Source organism: Nicotiana tabacum, chromosome 5 (genome assembly GCF_000715075.1).
Source record: "Nicotiana tabacum cultivar K326 chromosome 5, ASM71507v2, whole genome shotgun sequence".
In the NCBI taxonomy this organism is placed as follows: domain Eukaryota; kingdom Viridiplantae; phylum Streptophyta; class Magnoliopsida; order Solanales; family Solanaceae; genus Nicotiana; species Nicotiana tabacum.
In genome coordinates, this window is record NC_134084.1 from 51,978,240 (window position 1) to 51,994,340 (window position 16,101).

General features: G+C 34.8%; 1 protein-coding gene across 2 annotated transcripts; it reads left to right on the plus strand.

Annotated features, from left to right (window-relative positions):
• The first annotated feature begins 824 nt into the window (after positions 1–824).
• Positions 825–6,066, plus strand: LOC107781072 (aminotransferase ALD1, chloroplastic-like). 2 transcript variants are annotated; one of them, XM_016601702.2, is made up of 10 exons: positions 827–1,064; positions 1,201–1,229; positions 1,313–1,392; positions 2,070–2,186; positions 4,488–4,550; positions 4,658–4,762; positions 4,858–4,908; positions 4,976–5,296; positions 5,368–5,574; positions 5,646–6,066. In XM_016601702.2, exons 1-10 carry the CDS (start codon positions 1,012–1,014, stop codon positions 5,937–5,939), a joined length of 1,320 nt encoding a protein of 439 aa, XP_016457188.1. In that variant the 5' UTR covers positions 827–1,011; the 3' UTR covers positions 5,940–6,066. The 2 variants fall into 2 exon arrangements, with proteins under 2 accessions (XP_016457189.1, XP_016457188.1); XM_016601703.2 differs by lacking the exon at positions 4,858–4,908 and having other exon boundaries at positions 825–1,064.
• Positions 6,067–16,101: the final 10,035 nt, after the last annotated feature.

The window sequence follows — 16,101 nt, forward strand, 5'->3', positions numbered from 1 at the left end:
CAATTCCAATGCCTGCTTGACTATTACTCCCTCCAGTCATTTTACTGCATGTATACTAAAAATAAGTGTTCACTTCTATTTGGCACTTTACGCATATCAAGAGAAGACAACAAATTTTTTTCCGTTTTACCTATAGTATTTATTACTCATTTCAAATCAATTTCTCAAATCCAATAAAATATGCATCAATTAATATGAGTATTATGGTAAATTATACGCTTCATTTATTATTTTTAAGAAACGTGAAAAGTCAAAAGGTGCCAAGTAAAAGTGACCGAGGGAGTAGGTCAACATTATCTAGGATACAATATATGTCTTTTAACGAATTGAACAATAGTATGTCCCCTTATACCATTAGGCATGACTTCTAGCTAGGTGGCTTTGGACAGAAACTTGTGTCGATACTTTTCCAAATTTTCCACAAGAAAATAGACTACCGTCACAACAAGTATTTGATTAATCACTATCCCTGATAAATGATGTGGCTCATGTAGTAAGTAAGGTCAATAAGTAATTTTTCCTTTTTAAAAAAAAAATCTATCATTACCGTTCTAATTAGTGAATTTTTCGCAATCAAGTGAGCTGTTTAAGAAGAGATAAAGAAAAGTTTAGGCAAATGTTCCTACGATTAAAACTATAAAATACCTTTCATAAGATGTGCACAGTAATTTTAAATGATAGATAAAATGGGCCGAAAGTCATAGCATGCATTATTATAAATAAGAAGTTAGAACAATGAAACAGTAGCGTGGTTTAATTTGACGGATGTAGTGTGAACGACTTGATCTCAAATGGTCATGCATGATTAGGGGTTTCCTCACAACAATCATTAAACTTAATATTATGCTTTGCATTTTCTTTTGACACATTGACATGTGCCTTAGAAATTGTAGCTGCATTCCCTCGTCATCTCTTCTATTCCGAAGGGTATAAATACATCCTCCATCTAACTTTTCATAACATAACCACCTCAACATCTCAGAATTGTCAAGAATATTGAGAACAGAGAATATGTACAAGATGTTTTCCATATCCACTTCGCTTTTCTTGAAGCCTAGAGCTAGGTGAAATTTTTTCGACCACTTAACTAATTCGTATTATAATATTCTTCTGCCTCGGGTCGCTACCCGCGTCCTGTTTACTCTCTCTCTATATATGTAACATTGTGTATTAAATCATGTTCTTCTTTCACATATGCAGTTTGAAAGTTCAAGGAGATCAGGGAATTGGTACGTGAAATTGAAGTGAATTATGGCTTTATTATAAATTTTCTTTTACATTTTTGATGAAGTGGAAATACAAATCCATGCAGCGAGTGCAGGTTATTATTCGACAAGAGTAGCCCGCAACCCAAACTTGGAGAAGTTGCAAACTAACTATTTGTTTCCCGAGGTTAGCAAACTTGAGATCTCTCTTGGGTGCATGAGTGCATCTTTGTCCTTTTAATGCAAAAATTTTAATTCCTTTTTTTGTATATGCCTTAAAAAAGACATTTAATAGCATTATTATTAATCATAAGTTTATTAACATAACTACTATTTATTTCTCTCTTAAACGTTATACTTAATAGCCCTTTACTAATTTGAGCACATGAGTAGATTTAGAAAAAGAAGTATATTAATTTAATTCTTTTTTTAAAAAAGTACTCCTTCCATTTCAATAATGACAATTTCGTTCTCTTATCGAGAGTCAAATTGAGTGAAGTTTTAATAATATTTTTAAAATATTTTTTAAATTATATTGACATGAGAAAGAATTACAACTTATAGTACTTTTCGTATAGTTTTTGAATATTTAAATTTTAGTTTTAAAAATTAGATTAAACTAATCCAATTTAACTTCAAAGTTTAGTCAAATTGAATCTCGATAATCCAAATGTGTCGTCTAAATTGAGATCAGAGGGAGTATCAAATATTTTAAAATAAATTTGGTGTACCGAAAATAATTTAACATTATCCATGTTAGCTTTTGATGGTTTAAGTGGAAGAATGTAATTAGAGGCTAGTGTGATTTGGATATTTTTGATGGTGGGATATTGTCTTTTGTTAGCTAATGGTTTGTTTAAGCAGATCTTAGATAGGGAGGTTAAGCATATGGAGAAGTACCCAAATGCTAAAGTAATAAGCCTTGGGATCGGCGACACTACACAGCCCTTACCCCAGCCTGTAGCCTTGAGCATGTCTAATGTGCGTAAGATGATCAACTACTTCCTCCATTTCAATTTACGTGAACATAATTATTTGATTGGGCACGAAATTTAAGAAATGATAAGACTATTTGAATTTGTGATTATAAACAAGTTAAAAGGGGGTCCAAAGTATTTGTGTGGTTATAAAAGCTTCTTATTAATGGTAGAATCGGAAGTTCAAACTAAATTGTTTCCAAATTTAGAAAAGAATTATTTTTTTTTAAACGGATCAAAAAGTAAATAGGTTCGTATAAACTGGAACGGAGAGAGTATTAGATATCTGCTTTGCAAGTAAATCTGTGACGAAAAGAAGCTATTTGAATATTCTATTCATTAAGACTATACGATTATAGGGTTTGCATCCCCTTAGAGAAGAAAAAGGCAAACAAATAATTTGTTTAATTTGTTTATTATTTGGTGGTTGTTGACGGAAAATAAAATAAATTGTGTGAACCCTTTTCTCTTAACTTTCTTTCTTTCCTTTTTTATTTTTTTGCATATCCCAAAGATTTTCCTCTGAATATACTGGAATTTGCAAATGGTTGGTGTGTGAATTCCTGACAAGGGCCATTAAAAACAAGTTTGAAAGATTTAAGCAGTTTCTATTGAAGATATGCTGTTTTAAATATTGGCGAAGAATGGTCCAAATCAGACCAAATAGTAATAGCCTATGATTTCAAAGTTCAGAAATTTTATTATATTTAAAAAAAAAAATCTGCATCATTTTTTATTTAATTTGATCGCCAAATCAAACAGTGCACACCCCTATTTTAAACATACCCATTCCAATTTCCAAAGTTTAGCCTTGGCTTCCACTAGTATCGAAATAACCTGTTAGCACTAGAGGATTTCTCAACTATTTGTTAAGTCTTATAATGCTTTGGTTGAACGAAAATAAAGAGGGTTTGTAGGTTGAGCCATCACTATACGCCATTTAAAACTCCATGTTGCTTGTACAAATTAGGGACGGCTCAAACATATGTGTGGCCTAAAGCCAAAGTTTAATGTAAGACCTTAAAAAAAAATTAAAATCGATTTCCTCTAATAATTCCTTTTCAATTGATAATATAGCCAACAAGTTTAATCTATCTTGAGACATTGTTAATCTTAGGTAAGATTTTATCAATTATAATCTTGAAAACTTCTTTTCTTTGAGACAACTATTATAGAAAAACTCTACTTTTATACGAAAAGTACTAAATATTATTTTTTTTAATGGAAAAAGGTTCAAAATGCCCCTAAACTATTGGAAAAAAGTTTAAAAATACCGTTCATCCACCTATTGGGCTAAAAATACCCTTTCATCCACCTTTTTGGTTTACTTATACCCTTTGACCATTAGGTCAATGCTGAATTAAAAATAATTATTATTCTTTTTGTAAAACTTAAAAAAAAAATTACATATTTTCGTTTTTTTAAACTATCGCACCAATAGTCCACTAATTTAGTAAAGTCTTCTTCTTCTTCTTTTTAGTTTTTACAAAAAATAATTCAGTTTTTACAAAAAAAAAATATTTTTTTCATTGTTTTCAGTTTTTTAAAGAATTTTTTTGTAAAAACTGAAAACAAATGTTTTTAATAAAATATTTTCGTTTTCGAATTTTTTTTTTCATTTTTTCAGTTTTTTTAAAAAAACGAAAATATTTTTTCTTTAAAAAGAAACTGAAAAATGAAAATAAAACGAAAAAAATGAAAAAAAATATTTTTCAAAAACGAAAATATTTTGTTGAATATATTTTTTTCACTTTTTACAAAAAAAATTCTTTAAAAATCTGAAAAAACTGAAAAAAATATTTTTTTTGTAAAAACTGAATTGTTTTTTGTAAAGGCTGAAAAAATTAAGAAGACTTTACTAAATTAGTGGAATTGGTGCATTAGTTTAAAAAAACGAATTTTTTTTTTTTTTAGTTTTACAAAAAGAATAGTAATTATTTTTAATTTAGCATTGACCTAACGGTTAAAGGGTATAAGTGAACCAAAAAGTAGATGGAGGGATATTTTTAGCCCAATAAGTGGATTAAGGGTATTTTAAAACCTTTTTCAATAGTTTAAGGACATTTTAAACTCTTTTCCATTTTTTTAAATACCTATAAATCTATTATATCTAAAAAAAAATGGGGCCCAAAAAATTTGGGGCCTAAGGCAAAAGCCTTATTACTTGGATCTACGTTAGAGTCGGCCCTGCTACAAATACATCAACCCTATAGAAGATATGTACAATGAAATTCCACGACCAACAACAAAATTTTAAACGTACAATTTTTTTTCAATATGAATGATTTGTCGTTTTTATTTGCAGTACGCACGTGCTCTTTCAACACATCAAGGTTATACAGGCTACGGACTGGAACAGGGGAACAAGGTGGGATTATTTTCTCTCTTTTTTTTTCTTGTTGCCCTAACATGCAAAATATTGCATAGCAAAACTTATGCACAGAAAGTAATATATTTTCCCATTTAATTTCATAGGAACTAAGAAGAGAAATTGTAGAAACATTCTATAAAGATCTTTCAGTAGAAGAAACAGAGGTTTTTGTATCTGATGGTGCACAGTGCGATCTCTCCAGAGTTCAGGTACCTAAACTATCCTATATTCCCCAGACAGGTTAAGAAAAAAAAGACTTGTTTAATATGTCTACTCATGACACAGTAGTAATGTTTTTATGCAGCTCCTTCTTGGTTCCAATGTGTCAATTGCTGTACAGGATCCATCATTTCCAGTGAGTTTAGCCGAAAACATTAATAAATTAAAGAGTTTTTGTGGAACTAATTAACTAATTTGTGCAGGGATATATAGATTCAAGTGTGATTATGGGGCAGAGTGGTGAGTTAAGGAATGAGTCGGGGAAGTATGGAAATATAAAGTATATGAAGTGTAGCCCTGAGAATGATTTTTTCCCAGATCTTTCCAAAACTGAAAGAACAGATGTTATCTTCTTCTGCTCTCCAAACAATCCTAGTGGTCATGCAGCATCAAGGGCACAATTGCAGCAACTTGTAGAGTTTGCCCAACTAAATGGTTCAATCATTGTCTATGACTCTGCTTATGCTGCTTATGTTTCAGACTCAAGCCCTAAGTCTATCTATGAGATCCCTGGTTCCAGAAAGGTGATTGAATTTGTTCCTATTCACTTAGCTCCATTGTTCAATCATTTATCTAAATTATTTTTATCTTACAGGTTGCCATTGAGATTTCATCCTTCTCCAAGATGGCTGGATTCACAGGTGTCCGTCTTGGATGGACTGTAGTACCTAAGGAACTCCTATACTCAAATGGCTTTCCTGTTATACTCGATTTCAATCGCGTTATATGTACTACCTTTAATGGTGCTTCCAACATAGCTCAGGCTGGTGGTCTGGCCTGTCTCTCCCTGGAGGGTTTCAAGGTAAAATTAGAGATGCTATTTCACTTATGCTCAAAAGAATTTTTAAATATGTAATGTCACCATTTTTACAGGAAATTATGTCTAAGGTAGACTACTACAAGGAGAATGCAAAGATTTTGGTTGACACTTTTGCTTCACTGGGATTTCGAGTTTATGGAGGTAGCAATGCGCCTTATGTTTGGGTTCATTTCCCACATTCAAGGTCATGGGATGTATTCAATTGGATTCTTGAGAAGACACACATAATTACAGTCCCTGGGATTGGATTTGGTCCAGGTGGTGAAGGGTACATAAGAATTTCTGGTTTCGGACGCAGAGAGAGCATCTTGGAGGCATCTAAAAGACTAAGAACCTTGCTTTGTTAGAAAAAAAACTACTCAATGTTGGTTTTGCAACTTCTGTCTTGACTCTTGATGTTCTAACAGATACGGCTACAAATCAAGTTCTATTTCTCAAGTTTTTCACTTAATAAGATCCAACTGATTTCAAATATAGAGTCGAATCCTATCTTTGTTGTTTGCTCAATTCCCTTAACCTTCACATTCGTCACGCCCAACTTTAGTCCAAAAAAGGATAAGCGATCGTTGCAGATATACGTAAGGAGTGATGTTGTTCTAACGTTTTTCAACATTTATCTAAATATATATTTTCTCTTAAGCAACACATAATAAATAGGCATAGCTAATCGATGACCATTCAATCAATTGAAATAAGCATATACTTGAATAAGTAGAGAAATTCAGAGGCTCAATTATATTAAAACATAACAAGAACTCATCTTATAAAAGGTTCTATTATAATACTAGATGAAAAAATTAGCTACACATAATATTATTATATAGAAATATAATCTGAATTGATACTAACAATGAAGAAAGGAAAAACTGAACCTTCCTCTTTGCTCCTAACGTATCATTGCCTCAAAAGTATTGTCATCCTCCACAGTGTTTTCCCCCTTAAATAAGACGTTTTAGGATGTATTTATATTAATTAGGTTTTGTATGGAGCAGAACTTGACACTCCAAGTTCGTATAGGAGAGCTGGGGGGCGTGCCAAGGTTCGCGCTTTGCGCGGCCTCGATGCATGCTCCTAGCTCTTTAAATTTTCCCCTCTGGCATTGAAATATTCCTCTGACACGTCTAGGTCGAATTGTTTCTCATTCTCTTCTTCTAAAGCTTATCTAGAAGGGTCGATGGGAGGTTGAACTTTTCTTCTACTGCTTCATAGTCAACCAAAAACTTATCTTCAATCATCTCAATTGAATTTGAGTCCTCTTGTAGAGTGGTAACTTCTCTCTTTATATGATCATCCTCTTGGATATTCTCATAGGATATTTCCCGCAAATAATCATCACCACATTGCAATGGATTTTGTAACATCATACTTATTAACTGACTCGATTGTTTTGTAAGATTTTTAATGCCATGACTAGGAATCCTGACCTCAGGGTCATGATGGTGCCTAACATCTACTTGCTAGGCAAGCCGACATGAACAGAAAATTAACTGATTTTACCAATTTATAACATGATATTAACAATGAAAACGATATACGTTTGAAGTAAAGTAAAATAATACCGAACAGCGAAGCCTAAACATAACCTAGAAGCTAGTGTCACGAGTACATGAACATCTAGAGTGCTACAAACATGGTCTGAACAAAATACACTATTCTAAAACTCAATAAAACAGTAAAGAAAGGGAGGAAAGGGACTTCAAGGCTATGAACGCCGAGTAGCTGTACCTCAAGTCTCCGTAAGCGACTGAATTCGAGCAAAAGCTACTGAAAGCAGCTAGGACCAACTCCGATATCTGCACAAGAAGTACAGAGTGTAGTATGAATACAACCGACCTCATATACTCTGTAAGTATCGAGCCTAACCTCGACGAAGTAGTGACAAGGCTAAAACGGGCTACTTACAATAACATGTACTCAACAACAACAATAATAATAATAACAATAATACTCCCTCCGTTTTAATTTATGTGAACCTGTTTGACTAGGCACGGAGTTTAAGAAAAAATGAAGACTTATGGAACTAAACAAGTCAAAAAGAAGCCCAGAGTATTTGTGTGGTTATAAAAGTTTCTCATTAAGGGTAGAATTATAATTTCAAGCTAAATTATTACCAAATTTAGAAAGGGTTCATTCATTTTGGAACGGACTAAAAAGAAAATAGGTTTACATAAACTGGAACAGATGGAGTAATAATAACAATAATAATACTACTACTAACCTCACTATTAGAGACCAGAAATGGAAGTAAAGCAATTAACTTGTGAAAATGAATTCAAACCTCATTATTAGAGAACCCGGAATAATAAGTCTCGTAATCTCATATAAAAATGCCAAAGTAAATACAACAATAACAACAAGTACATCACACACAATCCGTTGTGGCGCGCAACCCGATCCCATCATATCATATTCTTTATCAACATCAAGTACCACATGTACAAGCCGTTGTGGTGCGTAACCCGATCCCACTATATCATAATTTATCAATATCAAGTACCACGTATACAATCCGTTACCAATCCCACCATATCATCATTTTCCAACATCAAGTGTCCGCCCTTATTCCACTATTTAAATTCATTATCTTTCAATTTCCGTTACGGAGTGTAATTCGATCCCCAAACAATTTCAATTAACAGAAACAATCCAATAACTCAATTTACAAGAATTTCTACATCAAAGAGTAAAAGTACAAGGCAATAAAGGACCACATGATAATCAAAGAATTTTTGAAATTCGAAGTTTCTACTTTACAAGTTTATCGGTGTCTGACAAACTCAACGACTCACTCAAATGAAACTACATCTTAGAATACAACAAATATTACAATAATAATAGGACAAGCAAATCATGTGTCAAGCAAGGTGTGCAAGTAAAACAATTAAAGCAAGTAGCAAATAAGCACGAAGTCATGGAAGGGACGAATAATTTAATACAAGAATAATTAAATGAGTAATAACAATTATGGCATAGAAGTCAAATAAACCATGTAATAATTAAGGCATGGAATAAGATAACTCACGAAATAACGAGAAACATGGAAACACATATCTTGAAGGCATATATACACTCGTCACCTTACATATGCGATGTTTTCTCACATAATCCACACAACACATAGTTCAAAATTTTCTAATTATCTTAAGTCAAGGTTAGATCCAACACTACCTCACTCCACAATCAAATCAAAGCTCAACCGGGGCCTTTCCTCTAAGATTCGCCTCCAAACCAATCAAATCTAACCAAATATAGTTCAAACAATTCAAAATAAGCTTTAGAAACTACCATTAGTGAAAAAGATTCAATCTTTAATGGTTTTCAAAAAAGGTCAACAAAAGTCAACATCGGGCTCGATTGGTCAAAACTTGAGATTCAGATCAAAACCCAATTACTCATTCATCCCTGAGCCTGAATAAGTGATTAGTTTCAAAATCCGACCTCAAGTTCTCAAAATCCCCAATTTTTATCTAAATCCCTAATTTTTACCATGAAAAAACATAGATTAAAGGTTAGAAATCAATGGGTGTTTTATGGAAATGGAAGGAAACAAGTTAGAATCTACTAACCTATGAAGTTGGGATGAAATTTCTCTTCAAAATCGCCTCTAGGCAGAGTTCAAACTTGAAAATGGTGAAAAATGGGTTAAATCCTTACTTTGAGATATTTAAGTCAATGGGCGTCAGGTTTTCTTCGCGTTTGCGAAGGGCCTAATGCGATCGCAAAGAGCAGCCCCCCAAGTGGACTTCGCGTTCGCGAGAGGTTGCACGCGTTCGTGATGGTCTACCCCCCTCCCCCGGCTATCGCGTTTGCGATCTTGGGCTCGCGTTCGTTATCTTGGGCTCGTGTTCGCGTAGAACAAATCCCTGTCTCCCCCCCAGAATCCCTTACCCATCGTGTTCGCGAGTGAAGGGTCGCATTCGCGAAGGGTAATCCCTTTGATTCTTCGGGTTTGCGACCTCTTGACCACGTTCGCATAGAAGAAAACCTCCCCAGCCCCAGGTTACCCTTCGTGATCGCGGGAGGAGCTTTGTGAACGCAAAGAACAACACACCAGACATCAACAACAGTGAAAACCAACAACTTCTAAGTGCAAAATCGATCTGTAGCCTATCCAAAACTCACCTGAGCCCATCGGGGCTTCAAACCAAACATGCACAAAAGTGTAATAACATCATAAGGACTCTCTCTCTCTCACGATTAAAATACCAAAATATCACATAGATCTACGAATCGGACATCAAAATGCATGAAATTTAAAATAAAATAAAAAACTTAAAAACTTTCAAATTTAGAACCGAGCGTCCGAATCATGTCAAATCAACTCCGTTTTGAGCCAAATTTTACATACATGCCAATAATAGTACAATAAACCTATACCAAGTCCTGAAACTGAAATCAGAATCCGGTAGTGATAAAGTCAACCTACGGTCAAACTTCAGAATTCTTTAAACCTTCAAATTACTAGTTTTCAACAAATCACGTTTAATCAAGTTAAGGACTTTCGGATTCAATTCCGGGCATATTTCCAAGTCCCAAATCATGATACCGACCCAACGACAACAACAACAACAACAACAACAGCAACAACCCAGTATAATCTCACTTAGTGGGGTCTGGGGAGGGTAGTGTGTACGCAGACTTTACCCCTACCCTAAGGTAGAGAGGCTGTTTCCAAATAGACCCCCGGCATCCTTCCCTCCAAGAACTTCCCACCTTGCTCTTGGGAGACTCGAACTCACAACCTCTTGGTTGGAAGTGGAGGTTTCTTACTATCAGAGATACCGACCCAACGAGACCGTTAAAATACTGATCTGGATCTGTTTACATAAAATATTGGTCGTAGTTAACTGAAATTATTTTAAGGCAAAAATTCACACTTTCTTCAATTTTTCACATAAAGACTTTCCAGAATAAGACACAAACTGCACATACAAATTGAGTAATGCTAAATAGAGCTAACCAAGGTCTCAAAACATGGAAATAATGGCTAAAATTCAAAGTGATCTATCGGGTCATCACATTCTCTCTTCAGTACTTTTTCATGAACTTGTGCATAAGCTTTTCTAAATTACTATTCTCCTCTAGGGGTGGATGTTTCATATTGCTTATGTTCCTTTCAAAATTTGAGTAGTCATTCCACCTCGAGTTATTGCATCCATACGAATCGTCATGCCTGTAAAGATCATAAACAAAGTAAGATTTTTTATGGCATAAACAAGAGGAAGACTTGCCTGCTTGACGGTTAAACCATTGATACTTTTCACTACGCTTAAAACAAATAGTATACTTTTGATAACATTCAGCTGCTGACTCTGCAACTATTTCTTCGGTTTATAGCGCTCCACCTTCCTAATACTTTGAGTTCAATATCAGAAATATTTTCTTCAAACTTTTCTCCCTAGCACTTATTAGGCACTACAAAAAAAAATTGAATACAAATTAACTAATAAGAAAAAAATCAAAAAATAATTCCTGAATTAGTACCAATAATTATTTTTGAACACTATTGATTATCAATCCTCGGTAGCAACATCAAAATTTGATATAACGACCCTATATGTTATTTTGAGTTCTAGCTTTGCATTACATGATTTGAGACCTTACATATAATTTTTTGATGGTTTATGACTTGCATACGTGGTCCGTCTAGATTTCCAGAAAGTTTAAATGTAAATTTTCAAAGAAAAACTTGTCTTTTTTAACTTTAATATGGTTAGAGTTGACTACAGTCAACATTATTGGTAAACGATCTCGTATCAGCACTTTGATAATTTTGGTAGGTTCATATAATGATTTTTTTACTTTTATGCATATTTAGTTGGGGTCCCGGGGTGGCGTGAGGCCATTTCAGTGCATAGTGAGAAAGTTGAAAATTTAAAGTTATGAACTTTGAAATCTTTGAGTTTTGATGTGCAGTTCTTAGTTTTTGATATTTTTAGCTTTCGAGCGAGTTTTTTTGAGGTTATTATACTTATGTGGATGTTTAAAGTGGGCCTTGAGGGGCTCGACTGAGTTTTGGGGTAGTTTCCGGCCATTCTTGCACTATTTACATCAGCTGATATGTTGCTGGTGCATAGTGCATTGCAAACATGAGAGCTTGTCTCGCGTACTTGTAGGATGATTTGGAATAGGGTTGTTTACCTTTCGTGAATGGGGAAGGGCTACCACGAACACGAAGGTTTGGAGAGAGTTGACCTTTGTAGGGAGCCCTGATGCGAACATATATGCTTCCAAGAAGCTTAGAGGCAGAGGGGATTTGCCCTTCACGAATGCATAAGTTGTGCCGCGAATGTGAAGGCTTAGGGGGAAGATACCTTATGAAAATGCGAGATGGAATTCACGAATGCAATTGTCACTAACCACTGGTCTTCACGGGGGGCTACATTCGCCAATAAATTGATTTAGCCACTTTTTACCATTTTTGAGACCTAGATCATGGATTCAGGAGATTTTCGAAAAAAATTTATCCCAACTTTATTGGTTAGTAATTTTTACCTAATTTTGTCTTATTTGCATAAATACCCATAGATTTTTATCCCTAATTTTTATATTTTAAAGAGTAAAAATTGAGGTTTTGGGGAAAAACTTATGAGGGCTAATTTGGTCTCGGGAGAAGGGGTAAACAGGAATTGGTTTTAATTTTCGATTTTGATCATGTGGGATGGGGTTGGATTTTTGTTGGCTTTTTCAAATATGATAAAAGATCAAACCTCTTTGATATTAGAGTAGTTTCTAATATTTATTTTGACTTATTTAAATAATATTTGACTAGATTCGGGTAGTTTGGAGACTTGTTCGAAAGGGAAAGTTGTGTTAAATTTTTTATTTTGTTCTGGAAAAAGACCAGTATTGTCGTTAATTTTTATTTGAATAAATTATGCGTGATTGGTCTAATTGCTATATGTTTTATGTTTTGGAGACTACATATATGCAAAGTGACGAGTGGATATGCATTATTATGGGCTAAAGCATACGAGTAGGAATAGTTTATTTATGCCTTTATTTATTTTATACTTTTATTTATTAAACGCCTTTATTTATTTCATGATTTTACTTGTTACATATTTTTACAGTATTCATGCTCTTAATTGGTAGATGTTTTACCTGCTATATGCTTTTACATGATACATGACTTTACTAGGTACTTGCCTTACTTGTCGCATGCTTTTACTCTTTTCATACTGTGTTCTTTTATGTGATATTAGATTGTGTCGCTATTCGATTGTTTGTGTGTTATTGACCTTGTTTGAAACTTCTTCGAGATATAGGTGTGATACTAGTTTTCGGCTATTGGATTTTATCTGTAACGACCCGACCTATCGTTTTGGGATTTATCATTTTGTTCGGTAGTTGAGTTCTTTAGTAGCTACATATGATGTATCATGACTTGTGTGTATGATTGGTTTCGATGTTCGAGTGGTTCGGGATTTAATTTGGAAGAGCAATTTTCATTTTTGGAAGCTTTAAGTTGAAGAGATGACCAAGGTTTGACTTTTGTGAACGGTCTCGAATTTGTATTTTATTGATTCCAATATGTTTGTATGGTGATTTTGGACTTAGGCGTATTTCCGAATATTGGAGGTTTCCTAGGTTGATTTGGCTCTTTTTGGTGAAAGTTGGCAATTTGAAGGTTTAGAAATTTCATAAGTTTGAACATGAGTTGACTTTGCGGTCTCGGGTTCATATTGTTATTCTGGGATATAGAATGGGTCCATTTTGTTATTTCAAACTTTTGTGCAAAGTTTGGCTTCATTCTGATCTAATTTGGTAGGATTCAGATGCGTTCGACGAAGTTTGAAGGATTGAAAGTTAAGAGAATGATCTTTATATTAGATTCCTTGTTTTGATGTTGTTTATGATTTTCCGAGCATTTGGATAACTTTGAGTAAAGTATTTGGACTTGTTGGCATATTTGGATGGGGTCCCGAGGACCTCAGGTGCGATTCGGGGAGTTTCAGACTATTTTAGAGGTGTTGGCCAGTGTTGGTTTGTAGTGCATCTGATGTGTTACGCGATCATGCATGTAGCTACTCGATCGTGTACAAGATTATTGGGCAGCTGGCAATTCATGCATCGCATTCGGGATGAGGTCCTGCGTTCGCATAAGCTAGTGGAGCTAACTAATGCGTTATCACTCGTCACTTCGCAATTGCGGAGTGTTGCTGGAGGCAGTTGGCTCGTTAGCTTCCGCGTTACCCAGAGGAGCTCATGCTTGCGCTTCTGTGGGTTGTTAGCTTTCGTGATCGTGGAGCTCACTTTGAGTATTTGATTAAAGATTCGAACTTTATCGTTTTGGTTTGGCATTATTTGATGTTATTGAGTTGTTTTTGGCTAGATTCAAGTCATTTGGAGGTCGATTCGCGCGGGAAAGCATTTTTAGAGTACTGATTTGGCTTGTTTGAGGTAAGTGTCTTGCCTAGTTTTAGCTGAAGAAATTTTTACTACTAATTGATATTGTTCGCTACACGCGGGGGTGATGTATATATGAGGTGACAAGAGTATATACATGTGCCATGGGTATTCATGCTCGGGGTAGATTCTAGCTTACTTTATGCCTTATTTGTTTGTGTGTTTTATTTGATTCCATGTATTATTTAATTAATAGACTATCTGAGTAAAATAAATCATGCTAGAGGAATATTGAGGCTATTAGTACCTTATGTTAAACACGATGAGCAAATATTAAAACTTATTCTATATTTGCCTCAGAGATAGATACACGTAAGTTATGGACTTTCTCTTGTATGTGCCTTGATTGGGACACGTGCACTTTGTGATACATATGTGATCCTTTGTATGACTACTTGTACTTGGTTGCTATAAATGATTTAGTCATAGTCATGCTTTATCCGCATTTATATTGTTCATGTCCTTGTGCGCTTTATTGATGAGTTGTGAGGATATGCCTCTTAATGATAAATTGTTATCTTGAATTGTTGTGATAATTATGGCATATGTGGATATGTTGTGTGGGTTGATTGATGTTGTGTGGAGTATAAAGGTGGTGAGATGCGGATGCGGTAACATATGGGAGGCATTTTATTGTGATGCGTTTGTGGTGAGATAAGGGTGGTTTATACGCATGTAGTGACATAGGGGAGCCATTTCATTGTGATGCGCATGCGACAAAATAAGGGTGGCATTATAGGGATGTAATGTGATGGCCTAGAGGTGATTTGTATTATGTATGTTTATGTGGTGGTAAGAGGATGACATCCTTGAGTATGCATGTGACTTTCTTATGTGTGTCATGCATTTTTATATATTTTGTTGCATTGCATTTAGCATGCCCAACTATGTCTCTATTATTACTTGATAATTTGGTTGCCAAGATTGATTTACCGACGTGGAGTTGATATCTCATACTTTGTTGAGTTGTTGGTAGCATAACGGATTAACGAGATGAAAAAGTTATTGTCATGCATTAATATATTTGATTCTTGAAAAGTTCTCTTGAACATGTTATTTGGCAATTGAAACGGAAATCTTATTATAATGTGGCACGAGGTCTTTACCGTGCAAGTATAATTTAAATTATGGTACGAGGTCTTTGTCGTGCAGATGTGACTTATGTTGTGGCATGATAGTCTGGGGAAATGTCGCAAATACGATACTGACTTTGCAAATGTGACGTCTGTCCCTTATTTGGTCGCAATTGCGACTAACCCAGCCCCAAGCCTTTCTTCCCAATGGCGAGTAAGGCATCGCATTTGCAATACCTGAGCCCTGCCTGCCTACTTTACAATTGTGATGCTAGTAATTGCAATTGCGATAACTGGAGCACCAACACACCGGCAACCTAAAAATGAATTCAAACCAATCCGAAACTCGCTCGAGCCCTCGAAGCTCCACACCAAACATCCACACAAGTCTAACAAATATCATACGAACTTGTTCGCGCTATTAAAATACTAAAATAACATCTGGAACCATAAATTGGACATCAAACCACATGAAATTCAAAATAAAACTCAAGAATCGCTAGAAACACATCCAAGCGTTCGATTCCTATCAAACGAACTCGAAATTACACCAAATTTTGCAAATAAGTTCCAAATAACAAAATGGACCTAAAAGTCCTAAACCCAAAATCTGACCTCAATAGGTATAAAGTCAAGCTATGGTCAAACCTAAGGAATTTCTAAACATTCAAATTTCCAACTTTCAGCAAAACAAGTCAAATCAACATATAGACCTCCGAATTCAATTCCGAAAATACGCCCAAGTCCAAAATCACAATACGAACCTATCAAAGCCATCAAAACACTATTTCAGGGTTATTTTCACCAAAGTCAAAATTCGTTCACCATTTCTAACTTAAGCTTCTAAAGCAAGAACTAAGGGATCCATCATTCCAAAACTTCCCCACGAAACTAACTATCACAAGGCATAAAACCACAAATACACATATGAGAAGCTTCAAAATAGAAAATGGGGCTCAAATACACAAAACGACCGGTCGGGTCGTTACACTAACCTTGTGTGGAAGAAACCCTCTTAGGATTTGGT

Excerpts from the sequence above, each read along its gene's own strand:
- LOC107781072 (XM_016601702.2), top strand. The coding sequence starts at position 1,012 with ATGTACAAGATGTTTTCCATATCCACTTCGCTTTTCTTGAAGCCTAGA. Across the intron at positions 1,065-1,200 it reads TTCTTGAAGCCTAGAGCTAG|TTTGAAAGTTCAAGGAGATC; the intron begins GTGAAATTTTTT and ends TCACATATGCAG. Across the intron at positions 1,230-1,312 it reads TCAAGGAGATCAGGGAATTG|CGAGTGCAGGTTATTATTCG; the intron begins GTACGTGAAATT and ends AAATCCATGCAG.